At 42.4% G+C, this 24,008-nt stretch overlaps 1 protein-coding gene across 5 annotated transcripts in view; it reads left to right on the top strand.

Annotated features, from left to right (window-relative positions):
• Positions 1-24,008, top strand: part of LOC109894475 (60 kDa lysophospholipase-like) — a 47,120-nt gene that overhangs the window by 9,303 nt on the left and 13,809 nt on the right. For 4 of the 5 annotated variants that reach the window (XM_031828962.1, XM_031828959.1, XM_031828963.1 and 1 more), the window contains 10 exons: positions 1,480-1,618; positions 2,405-2,440; positions 9,713-9,824; positions 10,119-10,244; positions 10,329-10,412; positions 20,326-20,452; positions 21,896-22,008; positions 22,952-23,137; positions 23,226-23,339; positions 23,605-23,724. In XM_031828962.1, coding sequence (XP_031684822.1) covers positions 1,480-1,618; positions 2,405-2,440; positions 9,713-9,824; positions 10,119-10,244; positions 10,329-10,412; positions 20,326-20,452; positions 21,896-22,008; positions 22,952-23,137; positions 23,226-23,339; positions 23,605-23,724 — 1,157 coding nt within the window. The remainder of the gene's footprint in view (positions 1-1,479; positions 1,619-2,404; positions 2,441-9,712; positions 9,825-10,118; positions 10,245-10,328; positions 10,413-20,325; positions 20,453-21,895; positions 22,009-22,951; positions 23,138-23,225; positions 23,340-23,604; positions 23,725-24,008) is intronic. The other variant, XM_031828961.1, reaches the window with a different exon arrangement.

Below are 24,008 nucleotides of genomic sequence, written 5' to 3'. Positions count from 1 at the left end.
ATTTGAGCAAATAAATCTCAGCTTGCTAACTAGCAAAGCCAAGCAATTACACAACAAATATACAAAGTTAACAATTATTTTCTAAACTAATGTTAGTCTCAACCAAATGACAAGTACAAAGAACTATTGCTTTATTCCACAACGTAACAACCATTAGTTAAAAGCTAGACATAAGACTATTGATAGTTAACTAACTAGCCATGCTATTTCAATGAAGATAAGCTAGCCAGCGTGAGCTTTGTAGTTGTATTGCTATGTGGTAAAAGTTGTTATATCTTTCTCCATTTTTCTCACCAACGCCTTGCTGTAGCGTTTACATTCTGTAAATGTAATTGACAAATTAACAATTTGATCCATATTTAGAAACATCTCCCTCCCTGAGTAAGTGACTCATCGCAACAGGCCAGAAGTCAAACAAAGTCCAACTCACGGAAATTGAGGTGGCTACAATGTGGTACTTTCAGTCGCATGAAATGTACCCGTTACTACACAGGCGTTCAGAATTGTGCAGTGGCACAATTTCATGCGTCTGAAAGTACAATATTCAAACGTTCTAATCACCTGTAAATGCACACTAAACAGGTGTAATGAACGTGTGTAAAAATGCGCATAACAAGCGTTCAAATCGAGACGATTTTAATCTCTTGGCCTTCCATACTGGCACGCAAGGGTCTCGTGAGCTGTCAAATGTAACAGCTGCTATGGAGAAAGATTGAAGATTCCTCTGTGGGCCAAGGAAACGTTAACTGTTAAGTGCTTTGGATCAAATGTCTTCTGAATGAGATCTCTAGGCTAACCAGCCCTTCTCATTTAATTCCGTATCCACTACTGTGGATGGTACTTGGAGAAAACACTAGACCATAAATAACATGGCCATAGTTTCTCGGTCTACCGTTTTCACACCGTTCCAAAGGTTCTGTTTGGAATTCCCAATATTTGTCTATATGCAATCTTTCCATCCACTGTAACCAGTGGCTGGTGGTCCACTTTTCACAGGTCCTAATTTTAGTCAGCCAGTTCGTTCCAGCGGTTTGGACTATGATGAGTTATACAAGACATTTCCCAATGCATGAATGATTAGAACTATATTCCAAACAGCATACTTTTCATATTGATGTGATTCTCACATTTGCCACTAGGGTTGAGTATAATACAAGGCATGATTTACTGGGAATTGTAAACCTGGGCTACATTCGATAGCCAAACGTTATTGTATTTTGCAGATAGAAATGCCACGAATAGAGCTGATGTGAAACCTTATTCTACATGTCAGAGAGCGTGTGTTCTACATGGCATATTCCTATCTGAACGCTCCAAAATGTTGCGTACTGCTACCCTCTTTTCAAAAGTAACACCACACTCAGATCTATGTACCGGTAGACTATTATTGGGCTCACCTTTCCTGAACTCTGACTGATTATTTATGTTGCTCTGTACACTAATGGCAACATCTTCTCTCTCTGTTCCTCTCATCCACAGTGCTGTGCCCAGAGCCTAATGTGTTTGTGAAGGCCCTGCGAAAGCTTCCCAACCTCCATGATGAGCAGTATGCCCTGCAGACCCGTATGTACGACTATTACAGCACGAGTGGCCCACAGGAGAACACCCTTGTCCTGCCGTAAGTCACCCATACACTCCGCCTCCCCCCTCACCCCACCTCTCCTGGGCTCCTCTTCAGCCTTCTATTTCTGTTTTCTCTGGGGGTTTTTACTTTGTCTTTGCTGTTATTAATATATAGGCTAGAGTTAAATGTTGACATGGTTTACTTTATTGTACAGTCTTCATACAATCATTCAAACTGAAATGATTACTATCCATGTAACACATCATCACTATAGATTTAGACTAATGAAACCTTGTGCTATTTGACTGACAAACTTCAGATGGAGAGTTTGTAGTTTGATACAGATGATGATACAATTAGAGTAGAGTAATAGTAGTTAGTCTATAACTGGTGTTATAGAAATATGTGAAGGGGACCTCAACCTACCGGTTCTACCGATACATACATTTTCACACCCTTACCATTTCTTTACACAGGAGATGAGCGTGTATTGCACATACTGGATTAGAGTAACTTCTTAATTTGACTGTCAAATTTAAACAAGACTGAAGCTCTGCTTCCTGTTTTTTAACCATTGACAGCTTTTATTTCATGGCTTTTTCAACCTACAAGGCATACGAGTCTTTTTCAAAAGTTCTTTGAATAGCAACATATTCTAGTGCACAGCATATCATGTCAGGATAAAGGTTGACCTCCTCCCCCAAAATCTGTTCACTATGACGCCTCCATAGCAGTAGGCCTACAAGATATACAATGCTTGTTGGGGGATATCATACACACGTTTCTATTCCCTGCATGCTTGGGAACATTTCACTCTAAAAATGTCTGTTGTTTTGACAGGATGCCGACAGACCTCGCTGATGAACTATCAAAAAGGTCCTGAAATACTGGTAGCATACTGTGTGCCTGTGCTACTGTCCGCCTGGAGTCAAAGGGTGCCTGGCAGGAACAGTTTGCTGCTGTTGTCTGTGTGGACTTGTCAGGGAGTGATCATTGGAGCACACACCTGCAGGGAGTTGTGCTGCAGCATTTCAGTAGCGGTGTTCACTCCTGACTGACATTCTACCCTTATTTCCTCTCTTCAGATATCTCTACACAGACAACCAGCACATGGCTCAGTCCCGCCACCTAAAACCCACTCAGAGCAGCTCAGGACCACAGATATAGAGACTGGAGGGGGCAGGGTGGGGCTGGGTTATAGGGGACAGATAAGAGAACTACACAAGCATGCTATTTTTAAAGCTGTTTGTGTGAAGGGGGGCTGGTGGCACTGTGCCTGCTTGGATCATGGTAATATTTGTTTGGAGGACTGCCATGTTACCTCCATAGCCTACTAACTTAAACTCACTCACTTTTGTACATCGCCTTGGTTCGTACAATTGACCTTATTTTAGCACCCCAAAAAACGTAACACTTCCAGATCAACTGTAATGTCAATACCATTGTAAAGCATAATTTCTCCCCTTTCCAACAGAATCAATCACATGACCCCCACTCTGCCCATTTCTGCATGATTCAAGAAGGCAATGAGCCCCGTCGGGTCTTTAAAAAAAATGGCTGGTGGGGAAGCGAAACTAAATGCGTGATAGTGAGAAGGAGAGATGTGTAGGAAAATTGCTTTTTTTCACTCGATCTGTCCAACTTATCACCTTATCGCCTCTAAAATGTAAATAAAACACTATAAAGAGTTTATATAACGTGTCATTACAAACTTATTTGAAGGTTTGTGTCGAATTTGATTCGGGGTTTTAGGACGGTGCTAAATTGATCTTAAAAGTAAACAGTGGCTTTGAGAATGATGATCGCATGCAGTGATGAAGCAAAAAATGACTAGGTATCCTCCCTTACCCCTGTCACTGTCCATTTCTTGTTTTTAAAGGATGAGAGAAGTGCTAAACCTGGTGGAGAGAGATTGTAAGACAGAAATAGTTGCTTTATGCGTGTTGTACGTTACGGCATGACACATCGCGATGTAACGGAGGGTCAGTTTTTTTCAACTGTTCTCCAATACTATAGAGCCATTACCATGTCGATCAACGCTTGAATAGAAACGTTGTTCACACCCCAGATTTTGAAGTCAACACAGTCGCTACAGTCCCATTAGTTCTCTTTGTAGCCTCGTTTGAATGTTGCGGTTGCGCACATTTGTACGGAATGGGGTGAGTTTACGTTACTCCTCATCGCTTCAACAGTCTCACAGGAGATTCATAGGACTTAGGATAGGATTCAGATTCCGTCCCACAGACAAATGTATCAGCCTCATTATGTTTTCAGTGTAATTTCAGTAGTAGATTCAATCATCCTCTTTCCTCCTTGCTTCTGTAAGGTTATTTTTCATTATTACCATCATTATGTGCCTTTTTGTGGCTTCAAGTTAATGTTGATTAACACATACTAGCTGTCACCAAACATTGCTATTAAATGTCCCTAATGCCTGAGTTATTTATTTTTTATATTATGCTTTGCAGTGAGCATGTGCAGTGGACTTGAAATAACATTGACAAAGATAATGTCAATATATCCTAACATTGCTTAAATGTTTTACATTGAGTGGAGTAGGAAGTTGGTTTGTTGAATAGCTGAGTGAAAAGCAGTAGTGAGCTTCCCTGTGGGTAGCCTTTACCTCAACCTCCCATTTGCCCCTCTCACCACTCTGTTCCTCATCAGCAGGCCAGGCCACAGGGCAGCATCCTACCCAACCCTCTATATGCTAATAGCCATTTCCCTGCCACACTGTCGGCTATTAATAATTGGTGATTTGAATATTGTTTTCAGCGACACTATCACTTGAATATTATCAACAACAACCACGATGGCGTAGCAGTGAAGACGGGTTTTGTTCGTGTACTTTTGTATTTTTTGTATATATATTTACATTTTATTTTCAATCCCTTATTCAAACCCTTATCCCTATTTAATTTTTTTAGAACACATTCAAGAACCTCCAGAAGCTAACCAGCTAATTAGCTATTCAGTCATTGTTAGCCACTGCTAGCGGCTTTTACCTTCTGCACAGATACCAGCTCTGTTCTCAGCCTGGATAATACTCGCCAGTCTACTAGTATCGGACTGTCTCTCCACAACAACGCCGGATTCCTGCCGTAATCCCTGGACCACTACTTCTGATCTTCACAGCTAGCTTGCAGCTAGCTAGCTCACAGCTCAGCCTGGATAATAGCTTCGGTACTGGGTGCCACGGTGAGCTAACGCCACTGCCACGAAGCTAGCACCAGTTAGCCGTGAGCCAGGCGCATCTCCCGGCCAGCAAACTAAATTCTACAATACCTCTTTCGCCATCTGGCTTGGATTCTCTGTCGACACGGCGCCCTGCCGCACCACCACTACTGGTCTGCCGACGAATACTCCATCCGCTGTGCCCTCAACCGGCCTCCATCGGAGGGCTACTAACTTTAAACGCCTTATCGCCTGCTAATGTAGTGGTGGGTTCCCTGTTCCATCTACTGCTGCCCTCTGGATACTATGATCACTTGGCTACATAGCTGATGCCTGCTGGACTGTCCATTAATCACGGTACTCCATTCTGTTTATTTTATTTTTTTATCTGTCGGCCCCACCCGCGAACTCAGGCTCTGTGTGTAGTTAATCCAACCCTCTCTGCCTAGTCATCGCCATTTTACCTGCTGTTGTTGTGTTAGCTGATTAGCTGTTGTTGTCTCACTTGTTGTTTTAGCTAGCTCTCCCAATCAACACCTGCGATAACTTTATGCCTCGCTGTATGTCTCTCTCAAATGTCAATATCTTGTATACTGTTGTTCAGGTTAGTCATCATTGTTTTAGTTTACAATGGAGCCCCTAGTTCCACTCTTCATACCTCTGATACCTCCTTTGTCCCACCTCCCACACATGCGGTGACCTCACCCATTACAACCAGCATGTCCAGAGATACAACCTCTCTTATCATCACCCAGTGCCTGGGCTTACCTCCGCTGTACCTGCACTCCACCATACCCCTGTCTGCGCATTATGCCCTGAATATATTCTACCATGCCCAGAAATCTGCTCCTTTTATTCTTTGTCCCCAACGCTCTAGGCGACCAGTTTTGATAGCCTTTAGCCGCACCCTCATACTACTCCTCCTCTGTGATGTGGAGGTAAACCCAGGCACTGCATGTCCCCAGGCACCCTCATTTGTTGACTTCTGTGATCGAAAAAGTCTTGGTTTCATGCATGTCAACATCAGAAGCCTCCTCCCTAAGTTTGTTTTACTCACTGCTTTAGCACACTCTGCCAACCCTGATGTCCTTGCCGTGTCTGAATCCTGGCTTAGGAAGGCCACCAAAAATTCTGAGATTTCCATACCCAACTATAACATTTTCCGTCAAGATGGAACTGCCAAAGGGGGAGGAGTTGCAGTCTACTGCAGAGATAGCCTGCAAAGTAATGTCATACTTTCCAGGTCCATACCCTAACAGTTCGAACTACTAATTTAAAAAATTACTCTCTCCAGAAATAAGTCTCTCTTAACACCCCTGCAGTCCTACAATCTAAGCTAGATGCCCTCAATCTTACACAAATCATCAAGGAACCCACCAGGTACAACCCTAAATCTGTAAACAAGGGCTCCCTCATAGATGTTATCCTGACCAACTGGCCCTCCAAATACACCTCCGCTGTCTTTAACCAGGATCTCAGCGATCATTGCCTGTATCCGCTACGGGTCCGCAGTCAAACGACCACCACTCATCACTGTCAAACGCTCCCTTAAACACTTCTGCAAGCAAGCCTTTCTAATCGACCTGGCCCGGGTATCCTGGAAGGATATTGACCTCATCCTGTCAGTTGAGGATGCCTGGTCATTCTTTAAAAGTAACTTCCTCACCATCTTAGATAAGCATGCTCTGTTCAAAAAATGCAGAACTAAGAACAGATATAGCCCTTGGTTCACTCCAGACCTGACTGCCCTCGACCAGCACCAAAACATCCTGTGGCGGACTGCAATAGCATCGAATAGTCCCTGCGATATGCAACTGTTCAGGGAAGTCAGGAACCAATACACGCAGTCAGTCAGGAAAGCAAAGGCCAGCTTTTTCAAGCAGAAATTTGCATCCTGTAGCTCTAACTCCAAAAATGTCGGTGACACTGTAAAGTCCATGGAGAACAAGAGCACCTCCTCCCAGCTGCCCACTGCACTGAGGCTAGGTAACACGGCCACCACCGATAAATCCATGATAATCGAAAACTTCAACAAGCATTTCTCAACGGCTGGCCATGCCTTCCTCCTGGCTACTCCAAACTCGGCCAACAGCTCCGCCCCCCCCCCCCGCAGCTACTCGCCCAAGCCTCCCCAGCTTCTCCTTTACCCAAATCCAGATAGCAGATGTTCTGAAAAAGCTGCAAAACCTGGACCCGTACAAATCAGCTGGGCTTGACAATCTGGACCCTCTATTTCTGAAACTATCCGCCGCCATTGTCGCAACCCCTATTACCAGCCTGTTCAACCTCTCTTTCATATCGTCTGAGATCCCCAAAGAATTGGAAAGCTGCCACAGTCATCCCCCTCTTCAAAGGGGGAGACACCCTGGACCCAAACTGTTACAGACCTATATCCATCCTGCCCTGCCTATCTAAGGTCTTCGAAAGCCAAGTCAACAAACAGATCACTGACCATCTCAAATCCCACCGTACCTTCTCCGCTGTGCAATCTGGTTTCCGAGCCGGTCACGGGTGCACCTCAGCCACGCTCAAAGTACTAAATGATATCATAACCGCCATCGATAAAAGACAGTACTTTGCAGCCGTCTTCATCGACCTGGCCAAGGCTTTCGACTCTGTCAATCACCATATTATTATCGGCAGACTCAGTAGCCTCGGTTTTTCTATTGACTGCCTTGCCTGGTTCACCAACTACTTTGCAGACAGAGTTCAGTGTGTCAAATCGGAGGGCATGTTGTCCGGTCCTCTGGCAGTCTCTATGGGGGTGCCACAGGGTTCAGTTCTCGGGCCGACTCTTTTCTCTGTATGTATCAATGATGTTGCTCTTGCTGCGGGTGATTCCCTGATCCAACTCTATGCAGACGACACCATTCTGTATACTTCTGGCCCTTCCTTGGAAACTGTGCTATCTAACCTCCAAACTAGCTTCAATGCCATATAAAACTCATTCTGTGGCCTCCAACTGCTCTTAAACGCTAGTAAAACCAAATGCATGCTTTTCAACCGTTCGCTGCCTGCACCCGCACGCCCGACTAGCATCACCACCCTGGATGGTTCCGACCTAGAATATGTGGACATCTTTAAGTACCTAGGTGTCTGGCTAGACTGTAAAGTCTCCTTCCAGACTCATATCAAACATCTCCAATCTAAAATCAAATCTAGAGTCGGCTTTCTATTCCGCAACAAAGCCTCCTTCACCCATGCTGCCAAACTTACCCTAGTAAAACGGACTATCCTACCGATCCTCGACTTCGGCGATGTCATCTACAAAATAGCTTCCAATACTCTACTCAGCAAACTGGATGCATTTTATCACAGTGCCATCCGTTTTGTTACTAAAGAACCTTATACCACCCCCCCCCCCCCCCCCTCGACCTGTATGCTCTAGTCGGCTGGCCCTCGCTACATATTAGTCGCCAGACCCACTGGCTCCAGGTCATCTACAAGTCATTGCGAGGTAAAGCTCCACCTTATCTCAGTTCACTGGTCACGATGGCAACACCCACCCGTAGCACGCGCTCCAGCAGATGTATCTCACTGATCATCCCTAAAGCCAACACCTAATTTGGCCGCCTTTCCTTCCAGTTCTCTGCTGCCTGTGACTGTAACGAATTGCAAAAATCGACTTTTATCTCCCTCACCAACTTTAAACATCACTGATCGCTGCAGGTGTACATAGTCCATCGGTAAATAGCCCACCCAATTTACCTACCTCATCCCCATACTGTTTTTATGTATTTACTTTTCTGCTCTTTTGCACACCAGTATCTCTACCTGCACATGACCATCTGATCATTTATCACTCCATTGTTAATCTGCAAAATTGTAATTATTCGCCTACCTCCTCATGCCTTTCGCATACAATGTATATAGACTATTTGTTTTATTGACTTGTTTATTGTTTACTCCATGTGTAACTCTGTGTTGTTGTCTGTTCACACTGCTATGCTTTATCTTGGCCAGGTCGCAGCTGCTGTTTTATTGAACCCCCAATTAGCGCCCTCCAGTGTCTTGTCCCGTGTCTTAAAAATGAAGATTAGGGGGGAAATCTTTGCACAGCTGCTTTGCCCAGGCATAATCTCTTTATAGAGCGCAAGCAGGAGAATACGGGACGCCAGCGTTACCTCCATCTAGAGGACATATTAATATGCATGTGTAACAGTATAGACTTTACGTCCGTCCCCTCGCCCAGACCTGGGAGCGAACCAGGGACGCTCTGCACACGTCAACAGTCACCCTCGAAGCATCGTTACCCATCGCTCCACAAAAGCCACGGCCCTTGCAGAGCAAGGGGAACCTCTACTTCAAGGTCTCAGAGCAAGTGATGTCACCGATTGAAACGCTACTAGCGCGCACCACCGCTAACTAGCTAGCCATTTCACATCGGCTACACATGGGAGACCAGGATGAGCTGCCCCTGTCTAATTAGAACATGGGGTCTCGCTCTCGAATACACCCCTTTTCAATCCCCCCCCCCCATACTCCCAAAAGGCACCCCTTACCACTCAGAACACCCGCAAATTAGTAACTCCTCATACAGCATCGTAGACTTCCCAGGGAGTCGCCCCCTCCCACATCATGCCCATAATTCACACCCAGCGCTTAGGAACTGGTTTGTGCACCCTGCTGCTGAAACAGAAGGCCCAACCAAATAGACTGTCTCGCTTCATGATGTAGGCTAGGCTTGTTTCACTTTTCCTTTCTTTATCTTCTGCCTTTTCCTCATGTAAACAGAACCGGCTCCATGTCTTAATGAGTTTGTAAAGTAAACAGAATAACCAAGTCAAAAAAGAGGGGTGTCTCTACACCCCTAAAGGGATTTCCTTATTTTATGTAATAGCCACATTTGCTTAACCTGGATTGTTTGTGTGTCTATGTAAACTGTCTGCTCTGTTGATGCACAGAGCTTCTTTGGGTGTTTTCTGTAGATATGGTTATTTTAGGATGATTATGACTCAACTTGTCTTTTCCCAGGCTGTGCAAACAAAATAAGAGGATAGTGTACACTGTTTTAGAGTACAGCCCCTTGCTGGACTCTTGCAATATGACCACAGATGACTGGGCTACAATTGGGAAGGACATTGAGGTACTTGGTGTGGTCATTTTATTTATCTTGCACTTCACCCTAACATTAACCATAACCCTGACTTTTACCATTTACATAAGCAGAGGCATTATAATGCAATAAAACAACAATCTCAAGTCATCCACTGAAGTAAAAGTCAGTTGTCCCTTTCATTTTATGTAAATGGACTGTACAGCTTTTGTATTAAATACAGTACTTATTTCAAGTAGCCTGTGGCAAGATGTAGGCTACACATGTTGACCTTGGAACCTTGGGTTCAAGTCTGATCCTGTTCTCTTTGTCTCTTGGTTCCAGAAACACTATGAGAAGTATGACGGTTTTGTCATTCTCCACGGCACGGACACCATGGCCTACACAGCATCCGCTCTGTCCTTCATGTGTGAGCATCTGGGGAAGCCTGTCATCCTCACCGGCTCCCAGGTACACCTGCCATCCATACAGCTAAACTGCTTCATAAAGTTAAGATAACAGAAGGGTGAAATGTTGTTGAATATCCTCTTGCAGGTGCCGATCTATGAGATGAGGAACGATGGAAGAGACAACCTGTTGGGGGCGCTGCTGATCGCTGGTCAGTTTGTCATTCCTGAGGTGAGTAGAGGAAGGAGGGACATTTCTTGGAGCAGCACTCACACACACCTGACTGCATGTCACCTGCACAATGTTGTTGAATCATCTTGGCCAAATATTCCCAGTTGCACAGTTTTAGATGAACAACTATATCACATTTCTCTCTAAATTGAACGTGTGTTCATACTATTGTCCAAGCAGTTGACATGTGTGTAGCTTTTTAGACTGCTATGGCAGTCTTCCCTGATTGATAAAGGTGTGAGGATTAACTTTGTTGGCAAACAATTAACCACACCTTCACACCCTGTCGTAAATTAAGAGGGAGAGAACTCTCCCACTGGCTCTATAGATGCAAGATTTGAATGTTTTAAAAAATATATTTTTTTTATTGAATATCTGAAACATACAACATTACTTGCAGTGAAGCCGCTCAACAACTACAGTTGAAGTCAGAAGTTTACATACACCTTAGCCAAATATATTTAAACTCAGTTTTTCACAATTCCTGACATTTAACCATAGTAAAAATTCCCTGTTATAGGTCAGTTTGGATCACCAATATATTTTAAGAATGTGAAATGTCAGAATAATAGTAGAGAGAATGATTTATTTCAGCTTTTATTTCTTTCATCTCTTTCCCAGTGGGTCAGATTTTACATACACTCAATTATTATTTGGTAGCATTGCCTTTAAATTGTTTAACTTGGGTCAAACACTTTGGGTAGCCTTCCACAAGATTTCCACAATAAGTTGGGTGAATTTTGTCTCATTCCTCCTGACATAGCTGGTGTATCTGAGTCAGATTTGTAGGCCTCCTTACTCGCATACGCTTTTTCAGTTCTGCCCACAAATAGGGTTGAGTTCAGGGCTTTGTGATGGCCACTCCAATACCTTGACTTTGTTGTCCTTAAGCCATTTTGCCACAACTTTGGAAGTATGCTTGGGGTCATTGTCCATTTGACAGACCCATTGGAAGACCCATTTGCGACCATGCTTTAACTTCCTGACTGATGAGATGTTGCTTCAATATATTCACATATTTTCCTTTCTCATGAAGCCATCTATTTTGTGAAGTGCACCAGTCCCTCCTGCAGCAATGCACCCCCACAACATGATGCGGCCACACCTGTGGTTCATGGTTGGGATGGTGTTCTTCAGCTTGCAAGCCTCCCTCTTTTTCCTCCAAACATGAAGATGGTCATTATGGCCAAACAGTTCTATTTTTGTTTCATCAGACCAGAGGACATTTCTCCAAAAAGTACAATCTTTGTCCCCATGTGCAGTTGCAAACCGTAGTCTGTCTTTTTTATGGCGGTTTTGGAGAAGTGGCTTCTTCCTTGCTGAGTGGCCTTTCAGGTTATGTTGATATATGACTCGTTTTACTGTGGATATAGATTATTTTGTACCTGTTTCCTCCAGCATCTTCACAAGGTCCTGTTGTTCTGGGATTGATTTGCACTTTTTGCACCAAAATACGTTAATCTCTAGGAGACAGAACACGTCTCCTTCCTGAGCGGTATGACGGCTGCGTGGTACCATTGTGTTTATACTTGTGTAATATTGTTTGTACAGATGAACGTGGTACCTTCAGGCATTTGGAAATTGCTCCCAAGGATGAACCAGACTTGTGGAGGTCTTCTGAAGTCTTGGCTGATTTCTTTTGATTTTCTCAAGATGTCAAGCAAAGAGGCACTGAGTTTGAAGGTAGGCCTTGAAATACATCCACAGGTACACCTCCAATTGACTCAAATGATGTCACTTAGCCTATCAGAAGCTTCTAAAGCCATGACATCATTTTCTGGAATTTTCCAAGCTGTTTAAAGGCACAGTCAACTTAGTGTATGTAAACTTCTGACCCACTGGAATTGGGATACAGTGATATAATCTGTCTGTAAACAATTGTTGGAAAAATGACTAGTGTCATGCACAAAGTAGATGTCCTAACTGATTTGCCAAAATTATAGTTTGTTATCAAGAAATTTGTGGAGTGGTTGAAAAACAGTTTTAATGACTCCAACCTAACTGTATGTAAACTTCCGACTTCAACTTTACATCATACCAGTCATCCAACAGACTCCCATTCAGAGCGACACACAGAAGCATCCAGGGTCAATGCCCTGCTCAAGGGCACGTTGACATATCTCCCACCAGGCCAAAAAACGTGAACCCGAACCCTCCAAGATCCCGCCCCACAGTTCCCTAATAGCTGTTTCGCAACCATTCGAGACCCCTCCCAATACAATTAATTCCATTCCCCACCCCGAAGAACCCCTCAATGCACCAACAACCAAGAGAATAAACAAAAAATACAGAAGAAAACAGCAAACAACAATGCAAAAACCAACATTTAAAACCAAGGACAACTTAAATCACAACAGCAATGCCATCTGTATATGTCTGTGTGCATGTCTGGCACTATTACATGCATATGTGTGCTCTTGTATGCGTTTATTTGAGAGTGTGTGTATATGCATGTGTAGAAACACCTGCATGGCATCAGCCTCAGGCAAACCGGCATTAGTTGTAAAAACACTGCCACTTAGTGTTATTCAAATGTACTTTTTATTATGTTTTATTTAGACTTTTTTTAAACGTTTATCTTTGACCATCTTTCTATCTCCTGCACAGAAACTCCACTCCTACTTGTCTCCAATTCCACGTCCCTTCCCTCAACCCATCCCATCTATCTCTGCTGGCCACACACTTCGGGTTTCTTCGCAACACATATCTTTCAACTATGCTGTGATGTTTAACCTACAATCTTTCTAATCAAATAAAATCCACAGATTGCGTGTTGAAGATTAATACTTTTACTAGTAATAGACTGATCCGGTCTCTCCAGATCTCCTAATAGTACTATTTCTAGGGTCAATTTTAGATCAATGCAATGCATTTTCAGCCATTCCTTAACCTGAGACCAGAAACAGGCTACCTTAGGGCAATACCAAAATAAATGGTTTATTGATTCTGTATCCTCACAACAAAATCTGCAGAACTTCATAGATTTTATGCCCCAAATATTCAACATTTTGTTGGTGACAAGAGTTCTTTATAATCATTTTAGCTTGCATTGTTTTATACATCAACTCATACACCCTGTACCATGGAATCGGTACATCAAAAATCTCTTCCTAACTATTTTGCAATCTGTATGGCACAGTTGTCAACATCCTGGTCCTCAAATGAAGCTGGTATACTTTCCCATTTATGCTATTTTTATTCCTCTGCCAGTTTTGATCCTTTATATTGTGCAGACAGACCAGTCCCCTACCTCCTCTCGCTGCCACCTGCCTCCTCCATGTTTGGGGTAATGCTGTAATAAATTGGTTATACTCTTGGATTGAGCAGACCTTCCTGTACAATTCTGATAACTCCATGAAGGACATCTACCATTCCAATTTACAATATAATTTAAGAACAAAATACAATTTTCAAACATCTTTCCCATAAATACAGGTATTTTATCAACCAGCAAATTTGAGTTCAGCCATAATTTTTGTTGTAATATTTGTTCTGTCTTTTCAGGGGATGAAATTGAAATTGTAGCCAGCTCTGCAATGCTTGTTTGAAGAAGAGAGAGACTTTGAAAAAAAGTATCATTTTCAATTAATCCAAAATGAGACATGGCAATCTGCACAAAGGGAAAAAGGCCATTTTTAATCAATGGATGAGCTTTTCTTAGTAATCTACTTGAACCATTTAAGGTTCAATTAAAACTTTTGAATGAGTGAAACTTTTAGAGAGCGGTTCAGTGCTTTTATATTTAATCTCAACCCACCCAATTCATATTCATTATATAGATAGGCACATTTTATTTTGTCTGGTTTAGCTTCCCAGATAAAGCGAAATATTTTTTGCTCATTTGATTTGAAAAAAAATAAAATCATCAGGAGTAGACAGCGCCATAAGTAATTGAGCAAACTGAGATATGGCTAAGGAGTTAATCAGGTCAATTTTTCCATAAATAGACAGGTATTTCCCTCTCCGTGGTTGCAGGATATTTTTTACAACTTTTCTATTGAAATACATTGTGTGTCTGATCAGGATGAACAATACCTGGTGCAATATCTGAGTGCTATGCATTTCGCTAGTATTTTTGCATCACAACATTGATGTGTAAGGGGCCTCAAGTTTTTTAGACTAGGTCTTTATATTTTCCATCTGGGTCTTGTTTTAATAATAGAGTAATCAGACCTACCTCCTGAGTACCTGACAGACTACCATTTCTATAGGAGTAGTAAAAACCAATCTAACAATGGAGATTTTAGTATATCAAAAAAGGCTTGATATACCTCTACCGGTATGCCATCAAGCCCTGGGGTTTTTCCAGACTGAAAGGATTTAATAGCCTCAAAGTTCTTCCTCTGCAATTTGGCCTTCGCACTGATCTTTCTGTTAATTTTCAATTTTTTATGTTATTTGGAAAGAATTCCTTTACCGTAGTCTTCATTCAGTGGGAGAGGATGAGACAGAAAAGAGAACATCTGCCTAAAAGAATAGGCTTCCTCTTTTAAAATATAATTAGGAGAATCATAGATGACTCTGTCTTCAGTAACGAGTTTCTGCTAATTATTTTTGTTAGCGTTCCTGTATTGGAAATTCAGGGTGAAGTTTGTATATTACATTAGATAGTTCTTGAATAAGTTCCTCAAGTTCTTTTTGTTTTTCCTCTAACTTATTATGTATCTCTGTAGTATCGTTTTTATTGCCATCTACCTGTACTATTAGTTCATGGATTCCCCTTGTTAGTCTTGTCTCTTTAGGCAGAAACTGCTTTTTTATTGATGAATATTGAATTGACTGATCTTTGAAGGTACATTTTTAAGGTATCCCTAACAATAAGGGGATTTGCTGAACCTATATTAAACTAGAAAAATTCAGTTATAAATTACTTTGTTCAAAATAGGTTGTCCTCCAGTAAACTTTGTTTACATTTCCAATATCCCTGTCCATGTGGAAAATCTATAAGAGTTATGTGAATGCCAAATAGATGATGATCCGATCGCGTTCTGTCTCCTATTGAAACTTTTTAAACCTTTGACGCAAGAGAGAAAGAGACAAGAAAGTAGTCAAGACGACATAGCTTGATTAAGTCTCCATGTATATCTCACTAGGTCGGGGTTTTTTAGTCTCCAAATATCCACTATTTCTAATGTGTCGGTGATGATAGTTTGTGGAGTGATTACCTTTACGGTCCATTGAGGTACTTAACAGTGTGTTATAGTCTCCTACTGTACCATAATGATTTGATCATTTGTTGCCTGTAAGTTCAATAAATTGGTATAAATGTTTTCGAAGAAGTATGGATCATCTTGATTTGGACCATAGAGATTAATGAGCCAAATCTCTTTTTTGTCGATTTTCATATTCAAAAGGATCCACCTTCCTTGCGAATCAGTCCTGATTATTTGCACATTCAGATCAAAATTTTTGTTAATTAATATCAACACACCTTTTGAGTTCCTTTGTTCATGACAGAATTTTTTTTCACCACCCCATTCCTTTTTACACACAACTTCATCTAAGGATGTAGAGTGAGTTTCCTGTAAACAGTATATGTTATATTCCTTTTCTTTTAGCCATGTAAAGACTGATTTTCTTTTTTAAAATCTGCTAAACAGTTACAATTATAACTGGCTATCCTTATTTCACCCCTTACCATAACTAGATACTATTCTCAGTCTAAATTGACCATAATTAGTGCTTGTAAAGTTACTGCCATCACAGGTATTATGACAGTCAAAACTAGAGCTTTCAAATGTCTGATATTTAAGAAGTAGGTTCTAGCAATATTTGTTTTATTCCCTTGCCTGTGAGCCAATGCCACAGCTGTTAGAAAATGTAGGCAAGATATAATGTGTGTAGTAAATCTGAGTAGGTTGATGTGTATGATATTGAATGTGATATAGTGAGAGTGTGTACAATGTTTGTAAGAGTAAGACTATAATATGTGATGGCCAAAAAAATAATAACTCTGCCAATTTGCATGGTTGAGTGTCTGTGTGTAACATGTCATGTGTATAACCTTAATATTCATGATAATAATTGTAATCCATATCGTATCACCATCATAGTTGCATCATAATTACCTTTAACATCATTGAAAAACACATTCCAGCATTTCCATAGCAATTGACGTTTCACATGATCATGAAAGAGACCTTGCGTTACTCTAGAGACGGCTTCACTACAGTACAAGTGTATTCCATACAGTATGTTATTATTCCCCAATGCCCCTATTCTGATATCTTCCCCTTGCTTGTTGTAAACATATATAAACTTGTAGACAAATACATAAAAAAGATAGACAAACAACAAACACATGAAATTATAAAACAGTTCTCAACAATCGGGGGAGAGGAGAGAAGAGAAAAGAGAGAGGAGAGAGCTAGATCAGGTCTGTATGTGTAAGCGAGCATGAAATTGAGTACGTGTGTGTTCATATCCACTTCATAATGTTCAGATATTTTTACAGTTCCCATACTTTATTTTTTTTCGTAACCTGAAGTCCCTGTAGAATTTAGTACAGCCATAGTGTTATGAAACTGTCTCGGAATAGTTGTCCATCTATAAAGAGTTTGTCCACAATGAGAAAGGCACGCTTACCCTTCTCCCTTTGTTGCTTTTGTACCGGATTCAGTCTCTTACAGCGTTCGTTTATCTCTCTTGAAAATTGGTCATTGAAACCGAATTTGGTCCCTTTAAGCTCCCTTCCCCTACTTTTGATCAGCTCCTTTTGTTGGTAGTGTTCAACTTTTGCAATGATCGGTCGGGGAAGTTTCAAGGCGGATTGCATGAATTCTCTGATCGCGCCCTCTGGATTATTGGATGCGTCCTCAGGAATCCCAGAAAAAAATAGATTTTCACGCATGCTACGACTTTGTATGTCTAGTAGCGACTCCATCACCCTGTTTTCCCTGAGTAGACAATCCATGTTGGAATTGTGGATTTTTACCTTGGCTGTGAGTGCCTTGTTTTCTCCTTGGAGCATGAGAATTTCAAACTCCCCCTCAACCCTGTTACCTCCTCACACAACTTTTCCAGTGTTGCATGGATTCCAGCCAGAAAATCGTCCGTGTCTGTAGATTAATCTGTTTTTCCTTTTTTTCTCGGGTTAAAGTTATTTTGTGAGGTTGTCGGACCATGATGGAGTATGTTGTTCCTCCATAGCGTAAAGCTGTTGGTTCTCGTTGATTTCCCTCAGGATCTCCTTAGCTGCAACCATTTGTTTTGCGAAAAGATAACAATGAGTCTTTCCCATGACGTCGACAGTGGTCTGTAGTTAGCCAACTAGCACTCGAGGAATCTACAAAAAAAAATGGAACACAAACTTGCAGTCCCATCCATAAAGGCTAACCACGTCGTGGAGTCCTTAGCAACTAAACTTTAGTTCTGATTAAAATCGATTTAATGAAACAATTTTAATATAAACAACAAACCGAGTGTAGACAGTACAATGTTCTGTTGTGCGCTCTGATGATGTATCTGTATATCTGGTATTTGATGACGTATATGCAGGCAGCTGTGTTGTTCCTGTAACAAAGATTGGAATGTCTTTGTTACAGAGACATTTTGCCACCCACATTGTTTTTGTTAAAAAAGTGAATACGGGAACAATATTTATAACATAGGAATGTTAAGAATAGTTTGTGGGGATCCTGTCATATTGCTTTTCATTTTGATGTCATTAAAAACTGTATAACGAAAATACTAACTTAGGAAGGAAACGCATTCTAGCTGTAAAGTTTCCATCCAATATGATGCTAATATAATATGAAGAACGAGGAAACTATGTTTAAGATAGCAATGTGATTTTGGTTTCCTAATGAGATAATGGTTTTTCATGTCCCTGGCACATTAACTAAGCCACGCCCCTAATGAGGTCAGAAGAGTGTCAGTGTGATGGAACCGCCTTTCCGACCAGAGTGCTTAAAAGGACTCGCTAAGAATTAACATGCCAGACCAGCAGACGGACAGCGTGAGCTGAATGTTACGAATGGTTGAAACTCTAAGACTCAACACAAGGTGAGAAGATAACCTCAACTACCAGACCAGCAGACGTGAAGCTGTGGCCACACGTTGAAATGTTTAGAAACCCTCATCATGAGGTGGAGAAGATAGAGTTGACCAGAACATTTGACATTCTGCAGCTGTTCATATAAAGGGATCTAGAATTTGACTATCTACCGAGAAAGGAAGGAGAAGATACCATCTCGACACTCATTGGTGCATCTGATGAAACATCCACTCCATGCCAGAATAACTAAGGACATTGTGACCACTCGAGGTCAACCAGAGCCTTACACCCATCGAGCCACTTCCCATAGAAGGATCTATTGGTTTCAGAGAGACGAAGGACAGAGACATCTACACGTAAATACATTGCATTCCTTACCCAAACGAGCGGTGGTTTGTGAGCAAAGTATTATTATTATTACTTTTGAGGGTAGTTTCCAAATGTACAATAAGTTTGACTCTTTATCTACCCCTCCCTCTCCATATGTGTAACAAGACGTCATATCTTGTCAGTCCACTAGGGACTTTTGTCTCATGTAAGTGTGTATTCTGTGTTATTATTTAGTTAGTAAATAAATAATTACAATAGGTTGTGTAGAACTGAATAATAAGAAAAGGCTGGGGTTCTTGCGGATTCAAGAGGTCTGCGACGTTCAGAATGAGACTGATATGAGATAATGATTAGTAAGTGACTGTTATCGATATAACCTATATTTATATATCTTTGGAGTTTAATTCGGGAGATGGTAACTCGTTAAACAACTTCCTCCGTGGTGCCCCAAATTTCTAATGAGTTAATTGTTACATGATTCATTTAATCATGTAACAATTAAACATAGTTAGTTGATTCGATAAATAACAGTCATCATATTAATGATAGTCACGTCATGACAGGTTAAAGAAGGATTTTTAAGCCTTGAGACATGGATTGTGTATGGATGTGTGCCATTCAGGGGGTGAATGGGCAAGACAAAATATTTAAGTGCCTTTGAACGAGGTATGGTAGTAGGTGCTAGCCGCACCGTTTTGTGTGAAGAACTGCTACGCTGATGTATTTTTCAAGCTCAACCGTTTCCCATGTGTATCAAGAATGGTCCACCACCTAAAGGACATCCAGCCAACATGACATAACTGACGGAAGTATTGGCGTCAACATGGGCTAGCATCCCTGTGGAACCTTGTTGTGTACACTCAGTGTATAAACTATAACAGTAGTACAGGGGTAGACAACCCTGTTCCTGGAGTGCCGCAGGTCAAATCAAAAACATGAAGTGCCTGCGGCACTCCCAGACCAGGGTTAGAGGGTAAGAGAAGCTGAATGGCAGGACAATGGGCCTCAGGTTCTTGTCAAGGTATCTCTGTGCGTAGAAATTGACTTTGATAAAATGCTATTGTATCTGTTGTCCGTAGCTGCCCATACCATAACCCCACCTTTACAATGGGGGACTCTGTTCACAACGTTGACATCAGCAAACCGCTCGCCCACACAACGCCATACATGTAGTCTGCGGTTTAAGAGGCCAGTTGGACATACTGCCAAATTCTCTAAAATGACATTGGAAGCACCTTATGGTACAGAAATGAACATTCAATTATCTGGCCACAGCTGTGTAGGACATTATTGCAGTCAGCATGCCAATTGCACACTCCCTCAACTTGAGACATCTGCGGCATTGTGTTGTAACAAAGCCGCACATTTTCATAGCCTTGTTTCCCCAGCACAAGGTGCACCTCTGTAATTATCATGCTGTTTATTCAGCTTCTTGATATGCCACACATGTCAAGGGGATGGAATAACTTGTAAAAGGAGAAATACTCACTAACACCTTTACATGTTGCGTTTTATATTTTGGTTCAGTGTATATGCTTAATAATGATGTCTTAGGAGGTTAAATTCCTTCTCCATCTACATCTCTAGGTTTGTTTGTATTTCCACCACAAGCTGTACCGGGGGAACCGTGTAACCAAGGTGGATTCTGGGAGTTTCAATGCCTTCAATTCTCCTAACTTGGCTCCTCTGGCCATTGCTGAAGTGGATATTAAAAGTAATCAAGTGGTGTAATATTTGGTCTGTCCTGTTATGTGTTTATCTATACTACCGTTCAAAAGTTTGGGGTCACTTAGAAATGTCCTTGTTTTTGAAAGAGAAGCACATTTTTGTCCATTTAAAACAACATCAAATTGATCAGAAATGCAGTGTAGACATTGTTAATGTTGTAAATGACTATTTTAGCTGGAAATGGCTGATTTTTTATGGAATATCTACATAGGTGTACAGAGGCCCATTATCAGCAACCATCACTCCTGTGTTCGAGCCCAGGTAGGGGCGAGGAAAGGGACAGAAGCTACACTGTTACATTAGCACAGCTTAAAACTGTTGTCTTGATTAAAGAAGCAATTAAACTGGCCTTCTTTAGACTAGTTGAGTATCTTGAGCATCAGCGTTTTTGGGTTCGATTACAGGCAAAAATTGCCATATACAAAGACCTTTCTTCTGAATCTCGTCAGTCTATTCTTTAAAAAAAAAAAATATATATATTTGATGTCTTTTTTCTCTCCAATTTCGTGGTATCCAATTGGTAGTAGTTACAGTCTTGTCTCATCGCTGCAACTCCCGTACCGACTCGGGAGAGGAGGCGAAGGTCGAGAGCTATGCATCCTCCGAAACACAACCCAACCAAGCCGCACTGCTTCTTGACACAATGCACATCCAACCCGGAAGCCAGCTGCACCAATGTGTCGGAGGAAACACCGTACACCTGGCGACCTGGTCACCGCCACAGGAGTCGCTAGTGTGCGATGAGACAACGATATCCCTGCCGGCCAAACCCTCACTAACCCGGACGACGCTGGGCCAATTGTGCGCCTCCCCATGGGCCTCCCGGTCGCGGCCGGCTGCGATAGAGCCTAGGCTCGAACCCAGAATCACTGCGCCCTCCCGGGAGGCCCCCTCGTCAGTCTATTCTTGTTCTGAGAAATGAAGGCTATTACATGGGACAAATTGCCAAGAATCTGAAGATCTCGTACAAGGCTGTGTACTACTCCCTTCACAGAACAGTGGAAACTGGATATAGCCAAAATAGAAAGAGGAGTGGGAGGCCCTGGTGCACAACTGAGCAAGAGCACAAGTACATTGGAGTGTCTAGTTCGAGAAACAGATGCTTCACAAGCCCTCAACTGGCAGCTTCATTAAATAGTACCCGCAAAACGCCAGTCTCAACGTCAACAGTGAAGATGCGACTCCGGGATGCTGGCCTTCAAAAAATCAGCTGTTTCCAGCTACAATAGTTATTTACAACATTAACAATGTCTACACTGTATTTCGAATCAATCAGATGTTATTTTAATGGACAAAAAATGATTTTCTTTCAAAAACTAGGACATTTCTAAGTGACCCCAAACTTTTGAATAGTAGTGTATATCAAGTCAAATCTTTTCCATGGCGTAGGATGGATCTTTTCACTAAACTTTTTCCATTTCCCCTGCAGTTAACTGGGACACAGTGTGGCGAGTGAACACAACCTCGCAGTTCAGAGTGAGCACTCAGATGAACCGTAACGTGGGTCTGCTGAGACTCTTCCCAGGCATCACTGCGATGACCGTAAGAGGCTTCCCAGGGTGGGGGTGAGAAGGGGTGGATAGTGGCTCTGCCCTGTTTCTGTTGCCCATTCAACCACATTATTAAATCACAACTGTCTTCCTACTTCTGATATACTGCAATAGTGAAAGTAATACCCTATTGTAGAAAGACTAAATCAGAACAGCCATTTGGGGCCATATTTATCTAAAACTCTTCATTGTAGCTCTGTTGTGGTGAATCCTCTCATGCAGGTCCTACTGTGTTTTCTGACGAGCCAGCATCGTGTGGGCGTTCCAAGTGGTCTGCATACAGCCGGGAGCGGCGTTTAGTCCAGTGAAAAAGGAGACCGGGTTATGGGGCATGTCCAATTACCCGTTAAAGACGAGGGGCTTGGCACAGACACTTAAACACTTAGATACGCCTCCCTCACTACAGATTGAGGGGAGGATGGTTTTACTGTCTCAATGTTTACTGTCTCATTGTTTTTTAATTTATATGTTTTTATTTGCTTTTATTATGCATCAGACTCTCCTCCGCCTTCCGCGGTCTCTGCCAGCATGGGGTTTATTTGGGATTCTGTTTACATTTTTGGCTAGCTAGCCGCTTGATCCAAAATCCAATGGAAGATAACTTGCTATGTTTCCCTCCCTCCACAAGTGAAATGATGCTGTCAATCATTAACCTTGAAGTTAATGGTTCCCTGTGCCTGGCCATTTGAGCCATTTCCTCTCCAGATGATGGAGCTGGTATTTTGAAGAGATCTCCTGGATCCAGTGAATCACCCTGAGATATAATGGTCTGGAGGAGGGGGGAGGGTAGGTCTGGGCAGGTTGTTAAACCCGACACTAGCTCCGTACACTCCTTTGTCCACAAGCCAGACTGAGATGGCCGCTCATCTTGCTGGCTGTATCTCTCTCTGTGTGTGTGCGTGTGTGTGTGTGTGTGTGTGTGTGCCCGTGCGCAGGTGAAGTCGTTCCTGCAGGCGCCCATGGAGGGCATTGTCCTGGAGACGTATGGTAGTGGAAACGCCCCTGATAACTGTGCTGACCTGCTTGAGGAGTTCCGAAATGCCACAGAGAGGGGTGTGATCATGGTCAACTGCACCCAGTGTCTGAGGGGTTCTGTCACCACATCGTACGCCACTGGAAAGGTACACCAGAACCCTGTGTTCAGTGGGAGTGGGAGAGTGCACATGATGTGGATGGATGTGTGTTAACATGTCTTCCTGATCCCCTCAGGCCTTGAGTGACGCAGGACTGGTGGCAGGCTGTGACATGACTCCTGAGGCTGCCCTGTGCAAGCTGTCCTACGTGCTGGCCAGGACGGACCTCAGCATAGAGGCCAAAAGAAAGGTAGAAGTCCCAGTCAAAACACACTCATTACCTCACTACACTCTGTAGGCCCCTTATAGAAAATCTTTTGAAGCGAATGTCAACATTAGGCTGAGCTTTAGAGTGACATCTGTGTTAGTCCTATTTTAACAAGAAGGTAACGGCAATAGATGGCAGAGAGGATTCACATGCGGATTAAGGTCAGTGACACGATGGTGTAATCCTTGATCATGCTTGTCTGTGTTGACTGTGTTTGTGTGTTATCTGTCCTTTGTTGTCTCTCCAGATGCTGAGTCAGAACCTGCGGGGAGAGATGATCGCTGACCTGCAGGGGGCCAAGCTCACTCTGAGTGACAGTCGCTTCATCCAGGTTATCGCCAAGTCCCTGAGCATCAGCTGTAAGGAGGTGAGGCCACCGCACAGTGAGCCACATCACACACACTGTCACCACCACTGAGTCTGCAGGGTTACTTTCCACCTAACATGTTTTCATCTGGCTCTGGCTTATCTGATCGGACAGATACGTTTTTTGGGAGAGAAAAAACTATCGCTGGGCATTGCAATGTGTTCAATTCAACTTGATAGTGTATTTTTATAGGTGTCACTTACAACACATTACATACAGCATTCCTCCACTGATTGTCAGTCTTTGTATTGACATGACAGCTGATGTTTTTTCTGCTGATATTT

This window comes from Oncorhynchus kisutch, linkage group LG7 (genome assembly GCF_002021735.2).
Source record: "Oncorhynchus kisutch isolate 150728-3 linkage group LG7, Okis_V2, whole genome shotgun sequence".
NCBI classification, from domain to species: domain Eukaryota; kingdom Metazoa; phylum Chordata; class Actinopteri; order Salmoniformes; family Salmonidae; genus Oncorhynchus; species Oncorhynchus kisutch.
This window is presented reverse-complemented; position numbering and strand designations above follow the sequence as displayed.